Raw genomic sequence first — 25464 nt, 5'->3', positions numbered from 1 at the left:
ACAAGTTAGCACAGTTCAAAGCAATTTTCAGAATTACCTAGCAAGACTAGGTATTGTATAAATCATGGATTTAAATGCACACTGTACATTTTAGAAGGTTAAATTGGTAGAGTCCTGTGATTTTGTGTAAAATGTTCCTGGATTAAGATGAAATGTCTTAGTATTCGAGTCATGCAAATCTGATGGTCTTTTGGAAACCTTTTAAAGAAAAGTCTGCTTTAACTCTTTGTGGAAGTTCAGAAGGTCATGCTGAGGGGCCTTTTCTGACCAAGGTTGATGCCTGGGCCGTTTAATTTATGACATTGAAGAATTCCAGGATTGCCAAAGGTTGAGTTTTCGTAGATTCAAATCATGTTGCTGCAATTCTTCTGCATGTATAATACTACAATGTAATGTGTATAATGTAAAATGCAATATCTCAAAGTTAATTGGATGCAAATTAAGACCATTCACTATAATAATCACTATAATAATATAATATATCTTATATATCAATCTGTCTATCCATCCATCCATCCATATGTCCATCCGTCTGTCTGTTTATACACACACACACACACACACACACACACACACACACACACACACACACACACACACACACACACACACACACACACGTAGTGTTTCCATGTTTTATGGGGAATTTCCATAGACATAATGGTTTTTATACTGTACAAACTTTATATTCTATCCCCTAAACCTAACCCTACCCCTAAACCTAACCCTCACAGAAAACTTTCTGCATTTTTACATTTTCAAAAAACATAATTTAGTATGATTTATAAGCTGTTTTCCTCATGGGGACCGACAAAATGTCCCCACAAGGTCAAAATTTCGGGTTTTACAATCCTTATGGGGACATTTGGTCCCCACAAAGTGATAAATACACGCTCACACACACACGCACACACACACACACACACACACACACACACACACACACACACACACACACACACACACACACACACAAACAGTAGTTTATAGTATAGTACAGTTTATATGAATAATTTTGTCTGTAAGTAATGCAACCTTTCTAATAAGGTCACTATAATGTAAGCTTGTTATAAGGGTTATATTACTTATAGAAAAATGTCTGTCTTTATTCACTCACACTTACGTTGTCCAAAAAGAGGTGTTTAATTTAATGTAATCGGGGAAAAAAAGTTGCAGAGAACGTGAATAGTGACTGAGGCTGTCAGTCTCCTACATACTACATGACTGATATATTTTATGCTCCACAAAAGAAGTTATAAGTGTTTGTAACAAAATTAGAGTGAGTAAATAATGACAGAATTGTAATTTTGGGTGAACTATACCTTTGAAGTAGGATCCATAGAAGCACTTTATTTAAAGGCTACACTCTGAAAATTATTGTTTATATGATTGAATTACTGTTACTACATTATGTTACATTCAGAAACAAAATATATGTTAAGGATCAGATCATGAAGAACTAGCTGTTTAAGATGACAACCGCACAATTTTTTACACACTGTTTTTTAAATCAATAGTATCTTGAAGGGAGCGTGTGAACATGGGTGTCAGTGTTTTAGAGAGAGGTATTGCCCTGTGCGCACGTCTATTGTTGTGTGTTGCTTGCTCAGCCGTTCTCTGTTCTCTTGTCATGCCACAACAAATGCTATTGCTCTTCTACAACTAAATACCCTCTATACAATTTGTGCAATCTCACTGGATAACGGCTTTTGGAAACTCAATATCCTTTTTTTTTTTTTTTTTGCCCCCAAACACTACATTTTTGGAGTAACCAATTTCACGAGTGGGTCTAAGCATCCGGAAAATGAAATGTGTAAAGGACAGGTTGGTGTTTGGGATTAGAGACTTCTGAAGCCATCAGTACGGTAATGACAACTGTCCCGAGAGTTTGATTGTAGGCCTCACTGAAAGGATAGTTTTTTCATAGATTTTTTTTTTTCTTGCTGGAGAGTCCTCCCTATTTGCAATGTCGGAGAAACAATCAGGTAAGCACATAATAATTTATTACGCTTTCAGTTGAAAGAAAAAGTATACAAAACATATTGTAAATATATATATATATATATATATATATATATATATATATATATATATATATATATATATATATATATTATATTTCCCAAAGGCCCATATGTATTCTTTGCAGAGTTTATGTATCCATTCTTTCTAAAATAACATGATACAATTGTTCATCAGTCGGTCGTGCCTTAGTGGTGTCGTCACTGCCCGCACGTTTGTGTCTACATTCTTGAAGACTTGTACTTTATAAATGGAATACATTTGCTTTTTGTAGTACTTACTCAACATGACGCCACACATAAGAACATGCATCTCATAGTTTTCACGGGTAACTTCATGATATAGTTCATGTTAAATCGACTAACTTGAACTTAAAATGCTTAAAGAAGAAATGTATCTTAACGTTGGTTGCATAGCTAATAATTGGTTAATTCTTGATTGCCGAGTGTTTTCCACACTGTTCCGTCATGCACTTCTGCTGACTTCAGATTAACTTTATAAAGTTCATGATGTTTTTATCGATGTAACGCTTGAGCAGAGAGGCAGACGAGGAGATGCGGATCAAAATGCAGTTAAGAATTTATTAAATAAACAAACAAGTAAACACAAAGGAACAACCCTCAATGGGGAAATAAAACATAAAACTGAAAACTAAACACGATGAACACAAACAGAGAACTCAGGCAGGGAACAGAGAACTCAGGCAGGGAACACATACCAGGCTAACAACATACCTCCATTAACAAACAACGACTGACAGAGACTGAACAAACAGACAGGGTTTAAATACATAAATGTGGGACAAAGGGGCCAATGAACAAACAGGACTCAAACAAGATAACAAGGAGATTAACAGAAACCAAAGGCAAATTAACAAGGGCAGGTGAAAACAATGAACATTGAACACGAGGGAAAACAAGACTGTGGAGCTACAAAAGGGACAAAAGTGAAAACTAAGGAGTACAAAAGTGACAAAAATGGTAAACAAAAGGGCAACAGTGGAACAAGACAGGGTATACATAACAGAGCCCCCCCTCAAAGGATCGGCTTCCAGACGATCCTAAAAACCCAAGACAAAAGACAGAAAACCCACAGAGAACAAAATGATGGCACCGGGGGCAGACAGACAGACCGGGGGGGCACAAGAACAAGGAGGCAGTCCAAGGGGCACAGAGGGCAGGCAGGAAGTCCAAGGGGGCACAAAGGGAGATGAGACGGTCCATGGGGGCACAAGGGGCAATTAGGCAGTCCACGGGGGCACAAAGGGACAGGTTTAGGAGGCCGGGGTGGTGTTGACCGGGCAGGGACAGGTTTAGGTGGCCCGGGGGCTGGCCATAAGGCAAGGGCCGGTTCAGGGGGCCTGGGAGGGGGCCGTGGGCCAAGGGCCGGTTCAGGGGACCTGGGAGGGGGCCACAGGACAGAGGCCGGTTTTGGTGGCCTAGGAGATGGCCGTGGGGCAAGGGCCGGTTCAGGGGGCCTGGGAGGAGGAGTGGCCACTGGGGAGGCCGGCGGAGCCAAGGAGGACCTCTGAGGCGGTGGCGAGGGAGGTGATGGCTTAGAAGGCGGAGCTGAGGGAGGCTCAGGAGGCGGATCCGAGGTAGGCGGCGCCGTAGGAGGCTTTAGGAGCAGAGACCTGGAAGGTTCTGGGGTCTCTGGAGGCGGAGCCGTAGGAGGCTAGGGAGACAGAGCCGTAGGAGGCTCGGGAGGCAGAGCTGTAGGAGGCTCGGGAGGCTCTAAGGGCGGAGCCGTAGGAGGCTCAGGAGGCTCTGGAGGCGGAGCCGTCGGAGGCTCGGGTGGCTCGAGAGGCAGAGCCATAGAAGGCTCAGGAGGCAGAGCCGTGGGAGGTTCTGGAGGCGGAGCCGTAGGAGGCTTAAGAGGCTCTGGAGGTGGAGCCGTAGGAGGCTCTGGAGTCTCTGGGGGCAGAGCCGTAGGGGGCTCTGGAGGTGGAGCCGTAGGAGGCTCGGGAGGCAGAGCCGTAGGGGGCTCAGAAGGCGGGGCCGTAGGAGGCTCGGGAGTCTCTGGGAGAGGAGTCATAGCAGGCTCGAGAGGCGGAGCCGTAGGATGCTCGAGAGGCAGAGCCGTAGGAGGCTCGAGAGGCGGAGCCGTAGGAGGCTCGAGAGGCGGAGCCGTAGGAGGCTCGAGCGGCGGAGCCGAAGGAGACCTTGAAGGCTCGGGAGGCAGAGCCGTAGGAGGCTCGGGAAACGGAGCCGTGGAAGGCTCGAGAGGCGGAGCCCTGGGTGGCTCGAGAGGCCTGGAAGGCGGAGCCCTGGAAGGCTCGAGAGGCGAAGCCCTGGAAGGCTCGAGAGGCGGAGCCCTGGAAGGCTCGAGAGGCTTGAGAGGCAGAGCCCCAGGAGGCTCGGGAGGAGGAGCTCTGGAAAGCTCGGGAGGCTTGAGAGACGGAGCCCTGGCAGGCTCGAGAGGCTTGAGGGGCGGAGCCCTGGCAGGCTCGAGAGGCTTGAGGGGCGGAGCCCTGGCAGGCTCGAAAGGCTTGAGGGGCGGAGCCCTGGCAGGCTCGAGAGGCTTGAGGGGCGGAGCCCTGGCAGGCTCGAGAGGCTTGAGGGGCGGAGCCCTGACAGGCTCGAGAGGCTTGAGGGGCGGAGCCCTGGCAGGCTCGAGAGGCTTGAGGGGCGGAGCTCTGGGACGCTCGGAGGGCGGAGCTCTGGAAAGCTCCGGAGGCTTGAGAGACGGAGCCCTGGAAGACTCGAGAGACTTGAGAGGTGGGGCCCTGGGAGGCTCGAGAGGCTTGAGGGGCGGAGCCCTGGGAGGCTCGGGGGGCGGAGCTCTGGAAAGCTCAGGAAGCTCAGAAGGCGGGGCTCTGGAAAGCCCGGAAGGCGGAGCTCTGGAAAGCTCGGGTAACTCGGAAAGCGGAGCTCTGGAAAGCTCGGGTAACTCGGAAGGCGGAGCTCTGGAAAGCCCGGAAGGCGGGGCTCTGGAAAGCTCGGAAGGCGGGACTCTGGAAAGCTCGGAAGGCGGGACTCTGGAAAGCTCGGAAGGCGGGACTCTGGAAAGCTCGGAAGGCGGGACTCTGGAAAGCTCGGAAGGCGGGCTCTGGAAAGCTCGGGTAACTCGGAAGGCGGAGCTCTGGAAAGCTCAGGTAACTCGGAAGGCGGAGCTCTGGAAAGCTCGGGAGGAGGAGCCCTGGAAGGCTCGAGAGGCGCTGGCTCTAGGACGGTCCTGGCCACTGGCGCTGGCTCTTGGACGGTCACGGCCACTGGCGCTGGCTCAGGGACGGTCGAGGCTACAGGCGCTGGCTCAGGGACGGTCGAGGCTACAGGCGCTGGCTCAGGGACGGTCGAGGCTACAGGCGCTGGCTCAGGGACGGTCGAGGCTACAGGCGCTGGCTCAGGGACCTCTGAGGCAACAGGCGCTGGCTCAGGGACGGTCGAGGCGACAGGCGCTGGCTCAGGGACGGTCGAGGCTACAGGCGCTGGCTCAGGGACGGTCGAGGCTACAGGCGCTGGCTCAGGGACGGTCGAGGCTACAGGCGCTGGCTCAGGGACCTCTGAGGCGACAGGCGCTGGCTCAGGGACCTCTGAGGCGACAGGCGCTGGCTCAGGGACCTCTGAGGTGACAGGCGCTGGCTCAGGGACCTCTGAGGCGACAGGCGCTGGCTCACTGACCTCTGAGGCGACAGGCGCTGGCTGGGTTACCGTGGTATGCACCAGTTTGGGTTCGCTGGGCGCTGAGAGCAGAGCCTAGAGGGGTTTAGGGCACGGGGCTGCGGCAGGCGGAGGCTGGAGAGCAGAGACCTTTCCCCTTCTCCTCTTCCTCCGGGCTGATGCGACTGGCGAAGCTGGGACACTGTTCCTGGTCAGTGTGGCCTCAGGCTCACTGGCCGTGGCTGGCGTGGGCGCAGGCTCGCTCACCGTGACAGGCGTAGGCTCTGGCTCGCTCACGGTGACAGGCGTAGGCTCTGGCTCGCTCACGGTGACAGGCGTAGGCTCTGGCTCGCTCACGGTGACAGGCGTAGGCTCTGGCTCGCTCACGGTGACAGGCGTAGGCTCTGGCTCGCAGACCGGGCAGGCGTAGGCTCTGGCTCGCAGACCGGGCAGGCGTGGGCCGGGAGGCGGAAACCCGTCTTCTTTTCCTCCTCTGGGCGGACGAAGTTGACCGTGCTGGCTCATGGACGACGACAGGCGTAGGGGCGAGCTCGCTGACCGGTGGGGCAGGTGGAAGAGGACGAGCCAAGGATGACTGGAGGGTCACCGCCGTGGGAGTAGAGGCAGGATCCTCAACCACACCCACAGTAAGCAGCGAGCCGCATACCAGAAGTGTCTCCTCCATGAACTCGCCGAGCGTCCAGCCACGCGTCGTCGTGGGCAACCGCTCTTGGAGCGAACCGGTCAGGCTAGCCTGGAAAAACACCACCAGGGAGGAGTCAGGAAAGTCGGTGGCGCCCGCCAGGTACAGGAAGTCCCTAATGTGATCCTCCACCGGGCGGCTTCCTTGCTTCAGGTCCAGGAGGCGGCAGCTTGCCCGGAGAACCGCTGGATCCATTGTTGGGTCAGTCGTTCTGTAACGCTTGAGCAGAGAGGCAGACGAGGAGATGCAGATCCAAATGCAGTTAAGAATTTATTAAATAAACAAACAAGTAAACACAAAGGAACAACCCTCAATGGGGAAATAAAACATAAAACTGAAAACTAAACACGATGAACACAAACAGAGAACTCCGGCAGGGAACTCAGGCAGGGAACGCAGGCAGGGAACGCAGGCAGGGAACGCAGGCAGGGAACGCAGGCAGGGAACGCAGGCAGGGAACGCAGGCAGGGAACGCAGGCAGGGAACGCAGGCAGGGAACGCAGGCAGGGAACACATACCAGGCTAACAACATACCTCCAACAAACAACGACTGACAGAGACTGAACAAACAGACAGGGTTTAAATACATAAATGTGGGACAAAGGGGCCAATGAACAAACAGGACTCAAACAAGATAACAAGGAGATTAACAGAAACCAAAGGCAAATTAACAAGGGCAGGTGAAAACAATGAACATTGAACACGAGGGAAAACAAGACTGTGGAGCTACAAAAGGGACAAAAGTGAAAACTAAGGAGTACAAAAGTGACAAAAATGGTAAACAAAAGGGCAACAGTGGAACAAGACAGGGTATACATAACAATCGACTTTTAAATCATTGTTTAAATATGTTTTTCTCGGTGACACTGTTTACATTGTAAACCCATCTGTGGTAATCTGCAAAAGTGATCTTAAGGTGGTATTTCTGACAGACCTAAGCCTTAAAAATACTTTTGGTGTGACCTAATATATTCAGGTATTATCATTTTTTTGACTTGAATGAAACGATTTAATTTCTATGTTACCACATGAAGCATTTTTATATTTATTTATTTTTAGTGTAAAAGGGTTGGTAACACTTTCCAATAAGGTTCCATTTGTTAACAAAGTTTCATGCATATACAATATCTTTGCAGAATGTATCAATCTTTGTTAATGTTAGTTAATATAAATACAGCTGTTCATAGTTCATGTTAGTTCATATTGCGTTACTAACTAATATTAACAAATACAACTTTTGATTTAAAATTTAATAAGAATATAAGAATAATAAAACTGTAAAAATTATTGTACATTGTTAGTTCAGGTTAACTAATGTTGTTAACAAATGGAACCTTATTGTAAAGTGTTATCAAAAGGTTTTGTCAGTATGACGAGGAGGAGCGCATGGCTGGGCCGAGAGGATGCACGACCGGCACTGAGTTGCCCAAACAGCGGGAGTTATGGTAGGAAGAACGCTCCAATGGATGCCTCATCTCTGAAGGGCATTTTCAAGACACTCTTCAGTATCCACCAGACACAACATCACGGCCTCCTCGAGCTGCACACAGAACAGAAGCAGCAGTTTATTGTGCTCCTTCAGGCCCAAGCGGAGGACCGGCAGGTGCACTGGAGCCCCAGGAGGGTGCTGCCGCTGCAGACCCCGCCCCGCACAATGTTCCACTAGTCAAGATGGGCCCCCAAGACAATCCGGAGGCCTTCCTGGTGCACTTTGAGCAGACGGCAGGGGCCTGCAGATGGCCCAGTGGGCAGTCCGGGTAATACCACTGCTGTCATGGGAAGCCCAAATTGTGGCGCAGCAAATAACCTCCTGATATATGCTGACTTAAGGAAAGCCATTCTGCAACTTCTGCTCGCTGACCATTGGCGAGCACGGCCGCCCGTTTGCCTTTGGCCAGCAACTCCAGGATGCCTTGCGGAGGTTGTTGCTGGTTGAGAAACGCGACTGTAATCAATCTGGTGGTACTGGAGCAGTTTATCACTCGACTTCCGAAAGGGTCGGCGGAGTTGGTCCAGAGCCACTGCCAGGCGTCGCACCAAACTTATCTCTCTATCTCGCTCTCTCTCTCCTGTCTCGCCTCCTTCCCCTTCTTCCCATCCTGTTCCTCCTCCCTGGAAACAGGGGGTTCCCCCTCCCAAACTGGCTCCTCAGCTTCGGGGTCTGCACTACACACTGGTTTCCCCTGTTCCTCTCCACTCTCACTCCCAGGTTGGTGGACCTGCTGCCATGGGCACAGGCGTGGAGTCTTGAATGGTCTGCTGGGCTGTGGGGAGCCCTGGCATTTCCGGAACCAATGCCTGGTTATGGAGGTGGCGACATTGGTTTGGGTCCCCTACACACAGCAGGTTGCCCCCAATCGAGCTGGGATGCACTGTATACACATGAATATTGAGGGGATACATACCAGGCCTTGGTGTATTCAGGTTTCCATCCATAAATGCCTGGTTCAAGACAAGGCTTTGTGTGTTAGTCACAAGGTGAAAGTAAGGTGCGTGATTATCCGGTAGTGACTTTGAAGATTCAATTTCGGGGACAAAAGCATAGTGTTGAGGCTGCAGTTAGTCTCTGCCTCACCCATCCGCTAATTTTGGGCACCAATTGGCCAGCGTTGACCACTTTATAAAGGGAATTTTGTGCGGATGGTTCCTGTAGCAAAGCGTCTCGGTGTGGGATTTGTGATGCGCTGGCTAGGGAGGCAGAGCCGAAGCTGTCTACGTCAGCTCCGTGTCAGGATGACGAAAAGGATGGTGAAATCTTGGCTTCCCCAACCCTTAGAGGATTTCCTGCTGGTGATTTCAGCAGGTAGTGTCACAACACTCCACATAGGCACTCTTAAGAATCATCTCCCTAGTGGGGATTCAAAAATAAATCTTCACTTATATAGGAACTACTTTCATATCATGTACACTACGTGAGCTGTAAAAATTATTGAGCAGTAAATCGATTCGGACAAGCCTGTACCAATGGACGGCTTGGTCGAACAGTGACTGGCAGCCCAGTGGTGCTGGTGCTGCATGGATTATAAAAAGGTCAATGCGGTGTCTGAATATAACAGGTATCCATTACCTCATACTGGTTATTGGTAGATCCCCTTAACGCTAATGTCCCGTTCGAAAACGGCCTTCTCCACACAGTTTGGCTTACATCAATTCATGACCCTTGATGGCCTCGGCTACATTTCAGTGCCTTACTGACCGAGTCCATAGACCGTACTCCACGTACGCAGCGGCATAAGCAGCATCTGAGGGCGGTTCTGAGGTTGTTGAGATGGGTGGGACTCATGGCAAACCCCAAGAAGGTGGCGGTACAGTATCTGGGGTTCCACTTGGGTCACAGGCAGTTGCAACCCTTAAATTGATTAGACCACAGCGGTTGCTGCCTGCCCGAGACCCAAGACCAAAAAGGAGGTGAGACGTTTCCTGGGGCTGGCTGGCTATTATAGGACATCACTAGCCAGGGCCAGAGAGAGAGAGAGCTATGCACACAACCCGAGACGGTGCTTCATATGTGCTTCTGAGAATTGTGCTGAAAAGCAAGTTTGTTTTGTTTATAAGATGAAATACCATTTGTGTTGAATTCCCGATTTCTCCCTGCACCCCATCACGAACCCGTTACACTGGTGCCGAAACCTGTAAAGTTGGGAAGAGCATGCTGTCCAGAAGAACTCGGTGCTGCATCCACCAGTTAGGCAGACGAGCCCACTGCTGTCCACCAGGAGACGAGCCCGCTGCCGTCTTTCAGGAGATGGTGGAACTGCCGCTGTCCACCAGGAGGCGGAGGACCCGTTACTGTCTGCCAGGGGATGGAAGAACCCCTGCTGTCCATCAGAAAGTGGAGGAGCCGTTGCCGTCCGCCAGGGGATGGAGGACCTGCTGCTGTCTGCTAGGGGAAGGAGGACCCACTGCCATCTGCCGGGGGACGGAGGACCTGCTGCCATCTGCCGGGAGGCGGAGGAACCACTGCCACCTGCCATGGGGAGGAGGAGCCTGCTGTCATCCGCCAGGGGCAGAGGAGCGGCTGAGGACCGGGTGGGTGGTGTGCCCGCGGGGGCCGAAGAAGAATGTTTTCTTTTCTCTCTCACTCCCTCTCTCTCTCTCTCTCTCTCTCTCTCTCTCTCTGTCTCTCTGTCACTCCCACTCTCTTTCCCTCTCTAATCTCCATGTGCTTCATGTGGTAACATTTAAATTAACTAAATTAAATTAAATATTTTTTAACATGTCTGATTTATCCTGGGGGCTGCACATTGGCTTTCTGTGTGGTGTTTTTGTGAATTTCCTCTGGGTGCTTTGGTTTTCCCCACAGTCCAAAAACATGCTGGTGGTTGAATTTGAAATTTGAAATTTAATGCATGTGTTTTAATGTGTCTATATTAGCCCTGTAATGAACAGCTGTACAGGCTGTTTCCCTGCCTTTGGCCCTAGCTGGGATAGACACCACCAACCTCCTCTCCCTACAGTATAAGCAGATGTAAATAAATGGATGAATCAACCTGAATACATTAGGCCACATCAAAGAAAGTAATTTTTTAATCAAGTACAAATAGATCAAGGAAACAATTGCATCTTAACAATTTTTTCATTGAAAGTGAAACACTTTTTTCTTAACACAGTTGCTATGATGACTTTCAATATGCATGGTTGACAGATCCTTGGTTGTTATCATCATAGATTTAGTAGCTGGTTCAGATCAAGACGAAGAGGTGACAGATGTCGTATGTGTGGAATCACACCTCAAAGATGGAGAGTAGGTTACTCTTTTGTATCGGTTTTTGGCAGATACAGTACAATTTATTCTGTACAGTTGATGCTGTTAAAAGACATTGATGCTATGTATGTAAAAACCAAAATGCCTGAGAGTGTGTTATTCTTGTGATCTAGAATGATGGAAGTGGAAGTGGGTCACCACAATATTTTGCTGATACGCAGTGATGGGGTGTACAGTGCCATTAGCAACCAATGCACACACTATGGTGCTCCACTGAGCAAAGGTAGCACTTAGAAACATTATTAAATGATTGTATCAACATAGCTTATTGTCTCTAAACTAGCCATCCAATAATCTATATCACTCTAAAAGTATTTATATTACAGTGAAAGTTTACGGTTCCTCTACAGGGGTGCTGTCAGGTCACAGGGTGCGCTGTCCCTGGCATGGTTCCTGTTTCAATGTGAAGACCGGCGACTTGGAGGAGTATCCTGGAATTGACTGTCTGCCCTGCCACAAGGCATTGTGCCATAGATTCACATATACATTGACAAAAACATTTACAAAACATACCAAACAGTTTTGCACTTGAGTTAACATTTTCTGAGGATTAAAAAAAGTGCATTAAAATGCATCAAAATAAGCATTGTAATAAAAATCTTTTTAAATTAGCAGTTTGTTTTCATACATCCTAATATATCTGACAGATCTGACTCTTTGACAGGTGAAAGTTGAGAACAGCAAAGTCTATGTGTCTGTGAAAAAAAAGGTAAGGTGAGGTGTTTCTAACCAGTTTATACTAGAGATTGACCGATATATTGGGTTTAACAAGTAATCAGTGCTGATAGTTGCTTTTTGGAACTATCGGTTATAGGCACAGAATTTTGCTGGTAACCGGTAGTTCCAAAAAGCAACTATCGGCACCGATTAATCTGTAAAACCAATATATCAGTCGACCTCTGGTATAATTTGTTTTAAAACATTCAACATACTGGGGATAAATAAGTTATCAGCCTTTTACACAACCTTATATCGGGATCGGCAAAATCCAATATCTGTCGACCTCTAGTTTATGCCCTGTCATTCTAGGCTTCTGTATAATTAGTAATACATTATACATAATTTTATACATGATAAAATTAATAAGCAGATAAATTAATGGTTGTTTTTAAATTCTAATGTGGTTTAAAAAAGCAAGACCAAAAATCTGATTGGACAATCCTAACAATAGTTCTCTTTAAACTGGGCCTGTCAGTAAGTACTGTATATAACCTCCTGCTGAACTCTGTGCAGATTCAGGGTCAACCTAAGCGAATAAAGTGGATGGGAGTCAGAGATCAAGAAGTATTTCACACTGTGTTGCTCTTAGGAGGAGGTGAGAGAGAAATGTGTTACTTTAGTTAATGTAGACAGTGTTAATGTTGTGTGTGTTATTAATGCTGGTGTGTTTTGTCATATACAGGGGTAGCCTCTTTGATCTGTGCTGAGACACTTCGACAAGAAAATTATGGGGGCAGAATTATTATGGTATCTAGAGATGACCTTCTTCCATATGACAAAACCAGACTTAGCAAAGTAAGGCACAACACCTGTGAATGTGTGAAAGGGATGTTATATTAACAATATACTTTTGATTTATTTTGAAATTATGTGGATTTAAAACTAATTAAATGTTTGTTTTGCTACAAATGAAAAAATATTGACTTTGACACTGGCTAAGTGTCTGTTGACTTTTCAAATATTGAGGTTAGAATTAATAATATCTTTGTATTAACATGAAAATCCTAATAAGTTTACTCATTCCAGTTTAATTGAGTAATGGTGTCTGCAAAAATGTTGTAAATAAGTTACTTAACTTGGTGTTCATACACAGGGGCGGACTGGCCATAGGGAGAACTGGGACTTTTCCTGAATTATGCCGAACTGGCCACGATAAGCTGAAACGGGCTGCTGCGTTATGGCGAACAGGCCGCGACAGGCTGAAAAGGGCTGCAAATTAGTGCCGTGATATGCCAAACAGGGCTGCGATAAGCCTCCCCCTCCACTCAATCAACAACTTGCGACACCCCCCACCCAACAACTTTTGGGCCAGTTTCCAAGTAAAATCTATGGCCGATTTCTCTTCCCAGTCCGCCCCTGTTCATTCAGATTGAACTTAACTATTTAAGTTAAAGTAACTAGATGCAAGCAGATGTAACTCAGATTTTGACTCAAATTTAAGTTATACAAAAACACAGCTTAAACAATTAAATAATTGTGGGTATTCCCCATAAATTCAATTTTGTACTCAATAGATTGAGTTATTAACAATTAAAATCTTGAAGAAATATTCTGGGTTCAATATAAGTTAAGCTCAATCGACAGCATTTGTGGCATAATGTTGATGACCACAAAAAGATATTTTGAATCATACCTCCTTTTCTTTAAAAAAGCAAAAATCCAGGTGACAGTGAGGCACTTACATTGGAAGTGAATGGGGGCCAATTTAAAGGCTGTCAAGGCAGAAATGTGAAGCTTGTAATTTTAAAAAAGCACTTATTTTTATCACAATTTTTACAATAATTTTAGGGGTTTGTGTTTTGTTAACATTACACCGTCATGGCAACTAAACTGTAAAATTGTCTTTCCCCGTCTGCCGCTCACTTCGACGCTGTGTCAGAGTAGCGTCACTAGGGTTCTCTCTTGAGAGCCTCACGCATCTCTGAACTTGAGAAAAGGCCAATGAGAAATTGGCTGACAGAATTTGCATATCTCTCCCCCGGACATATGGGGGGAGAGAGTAAACAGACTGGCCACTCTCACCTCGAGCTCGGACGGAAATCAACAAGCGTGCTGGGGGCAGGTGGTTCTCTGAGATCTACCTGGTGATACCTAGCCCGCTGCATCCCCAAATCTCCTCCATCACCAGCCGGGCCGTCCTCAATCTCGTGGAAAGAAGGAGCAGCTGGAGTGGTGTTCCTCTTTTAGAAGGAAAGCCGCAACCGCAAGGTTGCCATGGTGAGGTTCTCGAAGTGAGAAAACGAACCATCCACAAATGCTGCCTCGGTGTGATCGCTACCCAGACACACGAGGCAGCATCTGTGACCATCAGGAGTGGAGAGAAATAAATAAGTATTCACAGCCTTTGCCATGACACTCAAAATGGAGCTCAGGTGCATCCTGTTCCCACTGATCATCCTTGAGATGTTTCTACAACTTGAATGGCGTCCACCTGTGGTAAATTCAGTTGATTGGACATGATTTGGAAAGTCACACACCTGTCTACATAAGGTCCCACAGTTAATAGTGCATGTCAGAGCACAAACCAAGTCATGAAGTCCAAGGAATTGTCTGTAGACCTCCGAGACAGGATTGTATCAAGGCACAGATGTTGGGAAGGGTACAGAAAAATGTCTGCAGCATTGAAGGTCCCAATGAGCACAGTGGCCTCCATCAGTAAATGAAAGAAGTTTGGAACCACCAGGACTCTTCCTAGAGCTGGTCAGGATCAAGGGAAAGATGAATGCATCAATGTACAAAGCCATCCTTGATGAAAACCTGCTCCAGAGTGCTCTGGACCTCAGACTGGGGCGAAGGTTCAAAGATAACACAGGAATGGCTGCGGGACAACTCTGTGAATGTCCTTGAGTGGCCCAGCCAGACTTGAACCGATTGAACATCTCTGGAGAGATCTGAAAATAGCTGTGCACCAACGATCCCATTCAACCTGATGGAGCTTGAGAGGTCCTACAAAGAATAATGGGAGAAACTGCCCAAAAATAGGTGTGCCAAGCTTGTAGCATCATACACAAAAAGACTTGAGGCTGTAATTAGTGCCAAAGGTGCTTCAACAAAGTATTGAGCAAAGGCTGTGAATACTTATGTACATGTGATTTTGTAATTTTTAAAAAATTTGCACAAACAAACTTCTTTCACGTTGTCATTATAGGGTATTGTTTGTAGAATTTTAAAGAAAATAATGAATTTAATCAATTTTTGAATAAGTTTGTAACATAACGAAAATACTTTCTGGATGCATTGTAACTTGAAAATTAATTTCAGTCTATGGTGAGTGTACTGGCGCACTATGGCTGTCGTCGCGTCATTCAGCTGGATGCTGCACACATGGTGGTGGTGGTTGTGGAAAATCCCCTGTTCGCTATGTAAAGCACTTTAAGTGTAGTGTCAGAAGGCAGAATATAAGTGTAACATTCATTCATTGACATTTTAAGTAATGTTTAATCAAGACAACTTGATTTTTCCATTATTGACAAACATTAGGGTTTACAGTGTACAAACTTAGAAAGTTTAACCTAATCCTTTTATAGGTAATGGATGCTGAGAGTGACAGTCTGCTAATGAGAAGCATGGATTTTTTCCATAAGTATGATATTGAGGTCTGGCTGAAAAAAGAGGTGAGATTGAATCTTTTTCCTGTATATTCCTCTATTTATTAAACTTTATTCCATTAGAATAATATACGGCAAACCATGTGCTGTCTTTCATGTAGGCTTTATCAGTAGATACAAACAAGAAAACAGCGACATTTGATGACGGCTTAATACAGTGCTTTGATCAAATCCTTATTGCAACAGGATGCAGGTAAACAGAAAGTGACTGATAGACCCCACTTGTTATTTTTATGATAATTATTGTTGTGAAGTATTATTAATCACATCTAAAAAACTGTATTTATGGCATACTTTTAAATATATTATTATAATTAATCATTTATGCCACTTTCTTCCATGCTGAACTTACACACTGTTGATCTTACTTCAGAGCAAAATGCCTGGACTGCCCTGGTGCAGACCTGGAAAACGTGCTGATGCTGGAAACACCAGAGGATGCCAGGAGAATCCACTATGCCTGTATGGGCTGCAGGACAGTCTTTGTGGGCACTTCCTTTGTTGGTAAACACACACCACTGCTCTCTCTATTTTTGCTTAAATAATCGTATTAATGTTGTGTTTTCAATAAGTTGATGTTTTGAAGTGACCTCTGAATGTACTATAAAAGACATTCATTTGACATAATTTTATACATAGTCTACCGTGTCTTTAAATGCCAGCATTTTCTTTAAAGACCGAGTGTACTCCTTAAAAGCAAGCAAAACATAACTTTCAACAAATTTACAGTCTTTCTCGTCTGGGAAAAACAACCAAAAATATTTTGCAAGCAGGGGTTTTGTCCTTTTCATTTTGTCTCTAGAATGAGAAGTCTCCTCCCTCTAATACCACTGCAATTAGAAATAGCAATTTGCAAATCATGGTTCATGACTGTGACTTAAGCTGAAGGCTATTGGCTCTTTAACAAAATGGTTGAACCATGCAATAGGTTCCAATTCAACTTCCTAAACAACACAGGAAATATAATATATTTTGTGTGTGCGCGCGCGTGCGCGCGCACGCACGCACACACACACACACACACACACATATATATAAACTCAGCAAAAAAAGAAACGGCCCATTTTCAGGACACTGTATTTTAAAGATCATTTTGTAAAAATCCAAATAACTTCACAGAACTTTATTGTAAAGGGTTTAAACAATGTTTCCCATTCTTGTTCAATGAACCATAAATGATTAATGAACATGCACCTGTGGAACGGTCGTTAGGACACTAACAACATACAGATGGTAGGCAATGAATTACTCTGAAAAACACCAAAAGAAAGATGCTGTGGCAGGGTGGAGCCGAGTCGTGATTCCACACACCCAGCCCCTAATCAGGCTAATCAAGCCTCAGATAGGGATAAGGGCTGACTGGAGACCGCAGTGGGACAGAGAGAGAGAGAGATTTACTGACAGCTGTCTGACACCTTTACACTGGAAGGAGGGATGCGCCGGAGTAGAGTCCTCGCCGCTACCATCCACCCCAATGGAGCAGCCGCAGCCATCTGCCGGGGGACGGAGGAGCCCAGCCGCTGAAAAAATTTAAATGCCATGGATCAGTATGTACTGCACCCATTTATCTCGGATTTTTAGTAATACATTAAGGCTCACCATTTGTCCTTTCGCAACTTTGCATCCGAAAACAAAACATGTCTTGCAAAATACCAATACATAGCTGTACTTCGATTCTCCTGATACCTCTTGCTTCGCTGTAGCGTATGCTAATGATATGGAAAACCCCATCCCGATTGGTTCCTTAGGTTTGTGACGTATGAAACCTTGGCTGTTGGAATCCATGTTTTTGAGACTGTCTTTGGTATACTAGTTCCAAGGCGAAAATGCTCAGCCATGGCGTTGACTGCTGATTTCACTCATGGTATGGCTTCTAGCATATAAAAAAACAACATATGGACATGTAAACAAGGTTAAAAACTAGATTTTCACTGGAGGGGGTCTTTAATATCATTTTAGATTTTGGTGCAGAGTAAACTTTGCTTTTGGTATATTAATACTTAAGCCCCCATATCCCAGAGAGTTTTACACATTTTCAATGGCCAAAAACCATATGTGGGTCACATGGAATGAAGCTAGTTTTTCATTTCCAATAAAAGTAAAAATAAGGTTAAAACCAGAAATGTATCTTTATTTGTTCACATAAAAACTGTCAGAATCAAAATTTTCGAAAGTCCAGAAATACACACAGCCGCTCAAGGTCTTGCTCTGCTCCCATTCCTGCATGAGGAGCTCACACGATCATGGCAGGCACCTTTTACTGCCCGTAACTGGTTCACGGGCTCTTCCACTCTCACTACCCTAGATGCCGGGGCGGCTAGGGGGTACTTGGCGATTCCTCAGGTGGATCAGGCAGTCACGGTGCACTTGTGTCCGCAGAGCATCACCACCTGGCGGAGTCCTCTGAGGCTCCCGTCCAGGGCCTGTAGGCTTATGTCACCGCTGGCAGCTAAGGCCTATGGTGCACCTCCGCCCTGCATGCCATGGCTCTCCTGCAGGTGCACCAAGCCAAGGCACTTAAAGAACTGCACGAGGGTAGTCCTGACCCGGCATTAATGCAGGAGCTGCGCTCGGTGACCAATCTTGCCCTCTGGGTGTGGTCTCTCGGGCAAGCGATGTCCAAGGTCTCACACCCAGTCTGCTCATGGCCAAGGGCGACCCCCTGCAGAGACAAGGAGACTAGCATGGAGCTGCCCGCAGGAAGCAGATGCCACCCATCTCACGGCCGGCCGCCAAAAACCCAAGAAAGGCATCAAAGTGCCCTTGATACAGGCAGCCCAGGAAGTCGGAGACCTGCGACACAGGAGCTGGTAAACAGGTCACTCCTTCCCCCGGTGGAAGGCTGGGTGGAGAATCCTTGTTTTCATTTTCTTATGATTTCGCCGCACCCACAACGAGCTGCAGTACCAACATTTTCAAGAAAAGAGCAGTTCTCTCACTTCCTGGGCCATAAAGTCGGTGTACACGGCCTTCATTATCATGACCGCCGGGCACCGTTTCCTTTCAGAAGGTACGGCACCTCGGAGGAGGGCCTCCCTGTGGCACAATCCCGCCCCCGATTTGACAGTCTCGACAGGTTGCGAGGATGATTTTCCTCCTACCCCGTCCCAGACCGTTCCGGGGGTGGGCATAAGGAGACAGGTAAGTGCTTTGATGTCCCTGGACTCTGTACAGCCATGAGTGGCACATCATGCGCCGCCCCATCATGAGGCCCCACCTGCTGGTACATCTGATGTGATTGTTCCTTTGGTCCCCCTTGCTCGGAGCTACGCAATTCAGTTAGCCAGGTGCCCGCCCAGGTGCAACGCCGTCCGCTTCACTTCGTGATGGTCGAGAACACCGATTCCTTGCGAGCAGAGATCGCCTCCAATCTACGGAAGGACATGATAGAGCCTGTTCCTCCAGCCTAGATGAAGAAGGGGTTTTACAGCAACTTCATCGTACAGGGAGACCAGCTGTTGGATCGGAAGAACTAAGTGGCCTACCACCTAAAGTGGTAGACACAATTACTCAGGCCAGGGCTCCCTTGACGAGGGACTCCTTAGCACAAAACCTGAATGAGTGGTTGCAGTCCAGCACCTTTTATACACGTAAGTCTGGGGGAGTGGCATGCAAATTCCACTGGCCAATTCCCATTGGCCTTTTCTCAAAGATCAGAAGTGTCTGGGTCTCCCAAGGGTGACCCCTATTGTCACTCCATCGACACAAAATCTCGTTCCCTCCATCACGGAATGGAGGTTACAACTGTAATGTAGTGTCACTACATCGACTCACATCGACCAAGTTTTGTTAAGTTTGAATATTGTAATCACAACATTCAAGCCAGTAAGTCAATATGGGCCACGCCTAAAAAAGTATTTGCTCATATCTTGTTATATACATACCTCAGTACAAAAATGAAATAATGATGCTGCCATCATTCTAAGGTTATTTTAGTAACACTTTACAATTAGGATGTATTTGTTAACATTAGTAAATTAGGTAATTTATGAAAATACAATTGTTCGTTGTTTGTTCATTGTTCGTTGTTTGTTCATTTTGGTTCATAATGCATACATTTTTAACTTTCTGTTCGTATATGTTAAAATTAGCATTAACCAAGATTAATGAATGCTGTAAAATCATTGTTCATTCTTATTTCATGATAACTCAAGTTGTTATCTGTTAAAGAATGCAACCTTATTGTAAAGTGTTACCATTATTATTTCATAGTAAATCTTAGTAAATATTGATCCATGACATTTAATATTTTGGATTTCATCATTATTTATGTTAATTGTTCTTCGGAAAAAAATTCAGGCGGGGATTTTTCTGAAATTTGTTTGATTTGACATGCCAAACTGCGCTTGTGAATTCATTTCATGTGGTCTTATTTTCCTTACCAAAATAACTCATCCATTGTGTGTGGAATTTAAGGCATGGAAGTGGCATCCTACATGATAGATAAGGCCAGCAGTATCACAATCATTGGAAGCACTGAGCTTCCCTATCAGAAGACTCTAGGCCCGGAGATAGGAAAGGTCACCATGATGGTATGAGATAAGAGCCTGAGGTCAATACAAATACATTTTAGCCACATACATTTCTGCATTGTTGTCCAAAAAATATTATATTATGACTCTAGTTTGCTTCTACTTTGAGATGCTTGAAGAGAACGGAGTGAAGTTCCACATGAATGATGCTATTGCTGAGGTTCAAGGCGAGAATAGGAGGGTAAACAAATTTTTCCTCCAAAAAAAAAAAAAATGGGTGACAGCCACATTTTTATCCTTTTCATTATGATATGTTAGCAGAATATATATTTTTTTTCCGCAGGTTAAGGCAGTGAAACTTAAGAGTGGTACCACTATTGAAACTGATGTGCTAATTGTTGGAATTGGTATGTTCAGAGAACATTGTATTCAATGTCTGACATCTCATTTGTCCTATACTGTCAAAATACATTTATTAGCTTGCAAAATGCAAGTTACACCTTTTTCTTTATCACATTGTAGTTTCTCTGAAAGCTCCTTCAAAGTGCTTTTTATATAATTGGAACAACAATTTTGCTTCAAACTTATGCTGTCTTCTTTTTCCAATTTTGTAAAGGTGTTGTTCCCAATTCAGAGTTTTTGAAAGGTAGTCCCATAAGGATGGACTCTAAGAACTATGTAATTGTGGATAACGTAAGTGCTTGTGATCACCTTCTTTGTGCTTATTCAATCACTTTACTCTTCCAAACTCTTTAATTGAGCACCTGTCTTACAGTACATGAGGACCAATATTACAGACGTCTACTGTGCAGGAGATCTAACCGCGTTTCCTCTTAAAATGGCAGGAGGCCAGAGAGTGAGCATTGGCCACTGGCAGATAGCGCAGACACATGGTAATCAGACCTTTCACATTTGGACAGATTCCTACTCCATAACTATAATTCTAGCTTTGGTAAGGAGTAGCATTGCCACCAGTCCAGGAATTTCCAGGATTGTCCTGGTTTTTGGCCATCTGTTCTGTACCTTAGTTTGTACAATGGTCGTATTTTCACAACACTTTCAGACTGAACCCTTGTTTTTAAGCACACTATGCAAGTAGGATAATCAAATGCATTCATAAGAAAGTCTGATTAATTTTAATGAACCAGTTTGTTCGGATGACTGAGATTATATTTTTCACTTTTGCGTGAATGGTACCTTTAACTTTAGCCTACATAATATAATGCTTTAATGTTCTGGAAAACATGTCCAAAAAAGGTTCATGATGGCCAAAAAAAAAAAAAAAAAACACAAGACACATTTCCATTTCATAACTAATTTCAAATTGAATTGTGTGATCATTAACTAAATAAAATTTAGTTCAACTTTTTTCTTTTTTTTAACTTAATTGTGTCGAGTACGTAATTGAAACGTTTATATGGTTTCCTTTGGTTTAAATGTACAAATGTTTTTTTTTTTTTACTTTATACATAACTTAATTCTTTCGACATACACATTCAATGTGAACTATAAACTCAAGAAAACTGCGTAGACTTGCCAGAATAAGTAAATAATATCTAAAACCTGAACACACACACACACACACACACACACACACACACACACACACACACACACACACATTCAAATTACACTCAAATTTTGTTTTTACACATTTAAATTTCATAAAAATTCCATTACATTAAATAACACATTTTGATGAAGTTGTTATGAAATTTAAATGCATATGTAAAATATTTTGTTTGGAGTGTTTTGATGTTTTGTTTGATTGAATTATTTACTATGAATGCAATAATTTCCATATCAAACAATCATTAATAAAAAAAAAAAATTCTTGTATAATGATCAGTGATGTGTTTTTCAGTCATTGATCAGGTGTCCAGGAATATTCCAGGGCCAATGTGGCAACCTTAGTAAGGAGAGAAAATAGTTACATAATCATTCTGTAAAAGCTTATCAGCAACAGTTCCCTACCAAGAGTTTAATGGCAAGGATGCTTGTGAACTTGGATCTATAGTTCTCAATATCACATTCTCACAGGAAAATGTCACTAATGAAATTTATGCTGCACCTCCAAAATGTCACTCTGGTGCTGTTATTTTAACGTCACGCCATGTTTTTAACCATCACTCTGGTGTTGTATTGTAAACGTTTCTTTGGAGCCATATTTTAAATGTAACTCTGGTGCCACATTCAACTTGTTTAGGAAGATTCCATTACATTCCCAAGGCTCAAAATTAAAAAAATAATAATGAATGAAAATTCTATCAACATTTACTCATTCCTTTATCATTTAATTTTTCATTTAAACATCCAAAACGTGCCACCTCAAAAAGCATTCCGACGGGAATGACAAAAAGTTTTTTACCATGGTTGATTCCATTACAATATTTGCCTTATAGGAAGGACTGCTGCCTTCAACATGCTGCAAAGGGAGGTGGAACTCAACACAGTGCCATTTTATTGGACCGTCCTGCTTGGGAGAACCATTCGATATACTGGTGCGGCCAACTGAAAGTCTTTCTTGCAAATCTGCTCAAGATGTCACCAGACAGTAAAATTCTAGCATTTAACTGTAATTGTATATGCAAAATGTAACTGTGTCCTCCATCTCCATAATGTGCAGGGTATGGGGAGGGATACACTGAGATGGTGCTGAAAGGAAAATTTGAGAACATGAAGTTTTTGGCAATTTACCTCAAGTAAGAAGCTGTAACATCTCAGGGAGCGGTTTGTTTTCGTACCCATTTTCTCTATGAAGAATGAAATACTGATAATGTACTGCTCTTCAACCACAGGCATGATGAGGTAGTGGCTGCAGCAGGGTTGAACGTGGAGCCTGCTGTCTCGGTGGTGGCAGAAAGGTTGGCAGAAGGAAGAGTGATTACAAAGGCAGAAGCAATGTGAGTGAGTCAAAGAAACCTGTATAACACAGTACGGTATACATACATTTATGTATCATTGACTAAGGCAACATGTGCACTAAGCAATTTTTGATTATGTATTATTGGCTCTTATTTATCTTTCTAAACAACTGATACAACAGTAGTCTTGGACTTTATACTGCCACCTATCTGGATGCAGCATCATGTAAAAGCTGAAGATTTCAAACAGCTATGCCATTGTAAAAATAGATAGCTGAATCGCATTGTAGAAATACCTACTGCTATAACTGCATAACAATATTACATACTGCCTACACATGAATCGATAATGAACATTTTATTCTGTAGTAAGTGACATTGTTGTCACATGACCACATCAAGTTGCCGTTTTATTCAGCTAAATAAATGCAATCTTTTTTTGTTGTGAACTGTTGGCAGCCTAATCAAATAATTAGTCAAGAAAGAGATCATGGTTCATTCATCTCACAGGAAATGGAAAGTCCAGTCAGTGTGACCTGTTGTATACTACAAATGTTGTCAAATGTAGTAGGTCATCAAAGTATTCTAAATGTACAGATGCACATTATACACATTATTTACTGCTGAGTTTGTGGGAGTTTGCATCAAAACTAGTTGTAAATGTAAAACTGTTTTTGATGTTGAAAAATTACTTGGTGCACCATTAAAGTGGTAGAGCATTAGATGCTAAAAAGGTCTGCATACTATTTATGTCAAAGCCCCAATGTATTGTTCATGTTTTTACTGAGGACTTCCTTCTTCTGTAGGTCAGATGACCTCAGCTGGCTGAAGCTGCAGCCCCTGTGACCACTAACAATAGTATGAATTCAGAATCATCTTCATTCAGCAATTCTGTCCACAGTCCATCCCATCCAGTTGTGCCTTTACTCAAAAGGCCTCATACTCAGATATATATTTTTTTCAAACATTGATAGAGGCCAGTACATTACAGTATGTCTTATCAAAGCTTTGTACACACTGCACAGTTTGCCATTTTTATACTCCTATTCAGAAAGACCCACTACCCACATGCAACTAGAAAAGCTTTTATTCTGTTTTTGTATACTTGTCCAACTCTGCCGAATGTTTTCTGAGCTCCTAATGAAATATGAGACTTTGTTACTTGTGTCAATCTGCTTAAACTTGGAGTCTTGATTTCCATTCTTCTCAAAATGATCATGACATTTTTGATTATTATAATCAACATAATTTATTAAGCATAATAATGCTAATAGTACTAAGGCAAAGGTTGTGACTGACATACAATTCCATCCCAGTAGGAGGCATTTTCTCTGAAATCACATTTAAAGACCTCATGAAATCTAAATGGAAGTTTTGTGGATTTTTAGTCCATGTGTGTTAGCTTTAGGCCATCTATGCTAATGTACTCCTGAAAGTTGACAAAATAAACCTTTAAATTTGCAGTCTTTTCATTTCTCTTTGATGTGCACCAAAAATGCTCGACTGAATGCATGGTTAATTCTGCAACAGGAGATTGATAGTTCTGCTGGTGAAATTGGTCTGCTCTTACCAAAATTCAAACCACTGTCCTCAGAGGCTGAGGCTGGAAGCATTGTTGAGGTGAAATGTCCACAGAATGGTGCCAAAAGCGAGTTGTATTTTCAGTTGTAAATTATGTAATGCAGTTAAAAGAAATGCATTTTTTATTTTCCCTTCTCCCTGACCCAAACCCCAACCCTAATCCTAACCGACAGTGGAGTAAACATTTTAATTTAGAGCGAAAAAGCAACCACCAAATTATGTTCACCATTGTTAATGAAATGCTCTTGCTTCCTCGTTTCCGTTAGAACAGAACACGTGTCTCAGCACACACAACAAGCTAGCAGTAGCATTACAGGGAAAGGTGAACATGTTTAATTGATGTGAAAATGTCTGATAGGGGATGGCACTTGTCAGTAATTTGGCAGAATGGGGTTGATGATTTGTGGCTGTGAGGTCAAATAAAGGCTTTTGGAATTTTAAAAAAGGGACTCTTTTTCAACAGGAAATACGTCAACACAGGAAAGAAAACAGGGCTTGTCAAGCAATTTTATGGAGTCTTCAAAAATTAGCTTGTTAGAGATGATTAATTCGTAGAGAATGTAAAGTTTGTATTTACTCAATGTTTAGACAGAAAAGTATTATAGAGTTAATGAGAATGTACAGTCACTCTGAAATACAATGTGCTTGATGTATCTAGGGGGCTTGGATGGCCATCAGGCTGTGAAATGGAGCATGTGTAGTGGAAAAGTCAACAATTACTGACTGAACATCCAATCACAGCGCTTAAGAGGATTAGATGAACACTGACCGATGAATGGAAGGGGATGCTGAATGTGACTGGTCACAAAAGGGGGAGCACATATAATAGAGCTGGAAAAACATGTTACAAAAGTGCAAAATACAAAAGAAATGCTGTGCTTCTCTCTTATATCGCCTCTTGTTATCGCTCTTTTGCCACACAACCCAGTTTTCTCTACCATTTCCTCATATTTCACTTCTCCTGTCCTCATCAGCAAGAATTTTTGCAGATAAATATGGGTCATATACAACAGTCCAAATCGAGAGGTCATACAGTATGTGGGCCAAGAACTAGAGCTTAAATTTTGAAGCAGTAACTGCAGAAATTGAAGTGTGAAGAATCCCTTTATTAAGTTGGTATGGAAAGAAAT

The 25464-nt window shown here is 44.1% G+C and overlaps 1 protein-coding gene across 1 annotated transcript; it reads left to right on the top strand.

Moving 5' to 3' along the window:
* Positions 1 to 1847: 1847 nt before the first annotated feature.
* On the top strand, positions 1848 to 23724 carry aifm5 (apoptosis inducing factor mitochondria associated 5). Its single transcript, XM_052100735.1, has 19 exons — positions 1848 to 1985; positions 10993 to 11068; positions 11203 to 11312; positions 11440 to 11549; positions 11754 to 11798; positions 12323 to 12404; positions 12492 to 12604; positions 15337 to 15423; positions 15519 to 15610; positions 15791 to 15921; positions 19834 to 19949; positions 20059 to 20130; positions 20233 to 20296; positions 20506 to 20582; positions 20665 to 20782; positions 22292 to 22390; positions 22516 to 22591; positions 22688 to 22792; positions 23560 to 23724. The coding sequence occupies exons 1-19, from the start codon at positions 1967 to 1969 to the stop codon at positions 23597 to 23599; spliced, it is 1632 nt and encodes a 543-aa protein (XP_051956695.1). The 5' UTR covers positions 1848 to 1966; the 3' UTR covers positions 23600 to 23724.
* The last annotated feature ends 1740 nt before the right edge of the window (positions 23725 to 25464 follow it).

This window comes from Xyrauchen texanus, chromosome 31, assembly GCF_025860055.1.
Source record: "Xyrauchen texanus isolate HMW12.3.18 chromosome 31, RBS_HiC_50CHRs, whole genome shotgun sequence".
Taxonomy (NCBI): domain Eukaryota; kingdom Metazoa; phylum Chordata; class Actinopteri; order Cypriniformes; family Catostomidae; genus Xyrauchen; species Xyrauchen texanus.
Note: the sequence above shows the minus strand (reverse complement) of the source record. Positions and strands in the feature narration are given on the sequence as shown.

What these genes read in the sequence shown, in the direction of transcription:
- aifm5 (XM_052100735.1), top strand. An exon ending in CTTATTGCAACAGGATGCAG is followed by an intron (nt 15,611 to 15,790) that starts GTAAACAGAAAG and finishes ATCTTACTTCAG; the next exon opens with AGCAAAATGCCTGGACTGCC. An exon ending in GAGAACCATTCGATATACTG is followed by an intron (nt 22,391 to 22,515) that starts GTGCGGCCAACT and finishes CATAATGTGCAG; the next exon opens with GGTATGGGGAGGGATACACT.